The following is a 4,059-nucleotide window of genomic DNA, read 5'->3' as shown; positions in this document are numbered from 1 at the left end:
AATGTTATGGGGACAAATTGTGGACTGAGATAAGGCAGTTTTCTATAGCAAAAGGGGAAGTTTTTACAGGCACCAGCAATGAGGAAAAACCCCAATAATTTCAATCTCTTCTTCTGTCAGCAAGTGATGTTTAGCCACTTCCTAGGAAGCAGAACTTCAGAAGTTGGAGTGGTTTATCAAGAAGACAAACACTGTAAATAGGAAATGCCCCCTATTCTTCCTCCTTCCTTAGCTTTTATACCAGAACTGGGGCCACACAGTCTGGAATATCTCTTTGGTTAATCTGGGTCTCTGGCCTGCTGGCCCTTCCCAGGATCTGACCCACTTGCAGCCCCTTTACAGAGGGAGAATGCTGAGAGACAGCAGGAGCCAAAGCAGGGGTGTGTTTCCAGCTCCTTTGGGGCTCCCAATGCAAAGCACTGTGAGGGCTCTTATGGGACAATGAAAAGGCTGAAAAGCATCCAGTCACAGCTTTCCTGAGAGATTCCTTGAGCTGCTGGTTCCTCAGGCTGTAGATGAGGGGGTTTAGGGCTGGAGACACCACCGAGTACAGAACGGACACTGCCACATCCAGGGATGGAGAGGACATGGAGGGGGGCTTCAGGTGAGCAAATGTGTCAGTGCTGAGGAACAGGGAGACCACAGCCAGGTGAGGGAGGCAGGTGGAAAAGGCTTTGTGCCGTCCCTGCTCGGAGGGGATCCTCAGCACAGCCCTGAAGATCTGCACATAGGAGAAAACCATGAACACAAAACAACCAAAACCTAAACAGAAAGTGACCGCAAGAAGCCCAACTTCCCTTAAGCTGGAGTGTGAGCATGAGAGCTTGAGGATCTGGGGGATTTCACAGAAGAACTGGCCCAGGTCATTGCCGTGGCACAGGGGCAGGGAAAATGTATTGGCTGTGTGCAGCAGAGCATTGAGAAAGGCACTGGCCCAGGCAGCTGCTGCCATGTGAGCACAAGCTCTGCTGCCCAGGAGGGTCCCGTAGTGCAGGGGTTTGCAGATGGACACGTAGCGGTCATAGCACATGATGGTCAGAAATGCAAATTCTGATGCAATGAAAAAGGCAAAGAAAAACACCTGTGCAGCACATCCAGTGTAGGAAATAGTCCTGGTGTCCCAGAGGGAATTGTGCATGGCTTTGGGGACAGTGGTGCAGATCATGCCCAGGTCAGTGAGGGCCAGGTTGAGCAGGAAGAAGAACATGGGCGTGTGCAGGTGGTGGCCGCAGGCTACGGCACTGATGATGAGGCCGTTGCCCATGAGGGCAGCCAGGGAGATGCCCAGCAAGAGGCAGAAGTGCAGGAGCTGCAGCTGCCGCGTGTCTGCCAATGCCAGCAGGAGGAAGTGCCTGATGGAGCTGCTGTTGGACATTCCTTAACTCTGGGCATTGTGGACTGCAGAAACAAGACATTGGAAAGCTGAGACCGAGCTCTTAGAATAAACCCTATAGGGTTATTTTAGGAATTCTCTCAAAGCTACTTCTCTACCTGTGGGGAAACTTCACTCAATATGTTTATTCTTGAGCTTGGGTTTATGCTCCTGATTTACTGATTCATCTTAAGCACTGCTCTCAGCCTGAACCCTGGGGAAGCCCACAGGGAAAACAGGGCTCCCTCTGCCCCATTGCAGTCAGGCCTGCTGGTCCCCACACAGGTGCACTTTGCCCATTCCACCTCCCTCTAGTTCAGGGTGATCCAACATAAACTGAGCTTGAAAAATAAGTCGAGTTTTTAAAGACTCCAGTTTAAAAGTCAATTTCTCTAAGCCCTTCTCTCTTTCCCTACACAGCTGGACAGTGAGGGATGCCAAGGGTTGGTCTGGCTCTCTGCTGCCTCGAGTTGTGTCTACAGGGAGCTGTTTCTCTCTATCCAAGCCCTGTCCCTGCCAGTGCTGCCAGAGCCCAGCCCAGCCCTGGGGGCTCAGCTCTGCCCTGCAGACCCCTCCCAGCACAGGGCACTGCCCAGGGGCATCTCCCTGGGAGCAGGGCCTTAAGGGCAGGGCAGACAAACAGAGATGCTGCAACCCAAGGTGCTGCTGCTGCTGTCTGTAGGGAGAGGAGGCTGAGGAGGCACTTTCTGAGGGAGATCTGAGGCCCATCTGCTGATGCCCAGGGTGACAGTGCAGGAGTCTCAGTGACACACCCAAAGCTGACAGCCCCTTTCCCTTCCCTTTAGGAGAAAGCTGAGAGCAGCCCTGGCCATGAAGCACCATCTCCAGAGCAGGAGGAATCTGCCCTGATGGGGATGGCTCCTTCCACCTCCAACTTCTCCCCTGCAGCATCCATGGGGAGCTGCCAGGCAGGCTGAGAGCTGCCCCTGGTAGGTGGCATATGCCCTGGGCTGGCCAAGAGCCCTGAGGGCTGCAGGAGCTGCTCTGCAGGACAGCCCTGGGCAGCCCTGGCTGCAGCCCCAGCTTCACCCCCTGCAGCCGTCCCTGGCAGCAGGAGCCGTCCTGCTCTGTCCCTCTGACGGTGCCCAGGGCAGCTCCACTCTACAGCACATCCTCCTCCTGCTCCTCCTGTGCCACAGAGAAACTGGGAGAGTCCTCCTGACACATCCCCCAGGCTGTGGGGTGTGCTGCCTTCAGGAGATCCCTCCAGGAGCACAGGGGACATTGCCCTGCACCCACACACTCACCATGCACAGGGCTGTGAAGATCTTTCCCCAAGTGAAGTCTCAGCTCAATCTCTTCCAAATCCTGATTGCCTTCAGCCTGTCTCTGCCTGGCTCCTGTCCCATCAGTGCCTTCAGGCAGAGCCCTCAGCCCTGCTGGGTTGGCAGAGGAGCTGGTCCTGGGAAGAGCTGTTCCTTTAAAGCTCAGCAGCACAGACACAGCACAAGGACTTTAATGAGCCTTGTGGGGCTTGGGTGTTTTTGACATCAGACTCAGTCCCTGAGAAAGCATTCAAAAAACTTCTCAAGAACTCAAAGTTAAATCGAAACACTGAACTTAAAAAAAGTTTTAATGGGTTCTGTGGAGAGACACGACTGGGAAAGTGTCCCCAGGATCCACTTAGAGCAGAACACTGGAGGCAGTGGTGACAGCTGGGGACAAACAAGGCACAGGTGTCTCTGGTGCTGAGCAAAGCTGGATGTGTTTGAGGACTGCAAAGGGCCAAGGCCTGAGCCCAGCCCCTGGCCAGGCACATCCTGTCCCTCCCTCCTTGCTCAGGGCTCTTCCCGGGATGGGCACTGGCATGTGGGGATGTGCAATGGCAAGGGCAGGAGCATGGGGTGGCCCCTGCCAGGCTGCTGAGCAGGGACAAGGAGGCAATGAGGCCCCAGCCCTGCAAGAGTCACTTGTCTCCTGCTCCTGCCTCAGGCCAAGGGCCAGCAGCCATGGCCAAAGTGCTGCCCAAGTTGGCTCTGGCAGGGCTGTCTTGCAGCTGCGGCCCATCCCTGTGCCCTGGGCATCCCAGGCTGTCCCACAGTGTCCCTGCCCTGCGCCTCTGTCCCTGCAGGCTGTCGGCATCCCCCGGCTGCCCCACCTGGCTGGGCCCTTCCTTTGCTTACAGCTCTGCCTCCTGCCTGCCCACACAAAGCCTGGGGCTGACCCAGGCTCCTTCTGGGGGATGTGTTGCACCACAGCCCTGCCCTGGGAGGGAAATTCTCATCTCCTCATATCCAGTCTTGGTCTCTCCTTCTGCATTTGTGGTATAATTTCTCTATCTGGCTGTTTCCCATTATGGAGAAAAAGCTCAACTCTTTCCTAATCCACCCTTCCAGCCCTTCCAGGACACTGCTGTTCTATCCTCAGTCTCTTCACAGGTGAGTCCTGCCACATCAGCCTCCATATATGAGTTATGTTCTTGAGGCCTGCAAATCCCAGCCTGGGAGATCTTTCTGCTCTCTCCAAGGTGTTTTCAGATGAAAACATTCTGCTCATAGTCTTAGAATATCACCAGAGGCCAAGACCAGGCAGAGCTGTCTATCCGGCCAGCTTTTGTCTGGGAGCAATCCTGGGATAGATGGAATTTTGGCAACCAAATTCCAATTTTTGCCATGGCCCCTGGACAAGGCCAGTTCTTTTCCATAGGAAGGCAGGCACAGAACCCT

At 54.8% G+C, this 4,059-nt stretch overlaps 1 protein-coding gene across 1 annotated transcript; it reads right to left on the bottom strand.

Moving 5' to 3' along the window:
* Positions 1-235: 235 nt before the first annotated feature.
* On the bottom strand, positions 236-1,390 carry LOC134414046 (olfactory receptor 14J1-like). Its single transcript, XM_063148043.1, has one exon. The coding sequence runs from the start codon at positions 1,373-1,375 to the stop codon at positions 236-238; it is 1,140 nt and encodes a 379-aa protein (XP_063004113.1). The 5' UTR covers positions 1,376-1,390.
* Between the last annotated feature and the right edge of the window lie 2,669 nt (positions 1,391-4,059).

Source organism: Melospiza melodia, unplaced genomic scaffold, assembly GCF_035770615.1.
Source record: "Melospiza melodia melodia isolate bMelMel2 unplaced genomic scaffold, bMelMel2.pri scaffold_99, whole genome shotgun sequence".
NCBI classification, from domain to species: Eukaryota; Metazoa; Chordata; class Aves; order Passeriformes; family Passerellidae; genus Melospiza; species Melospiza melodia.
This window is presented reverse-complemented; position numbering and strand designations above follow the sequence as displayed.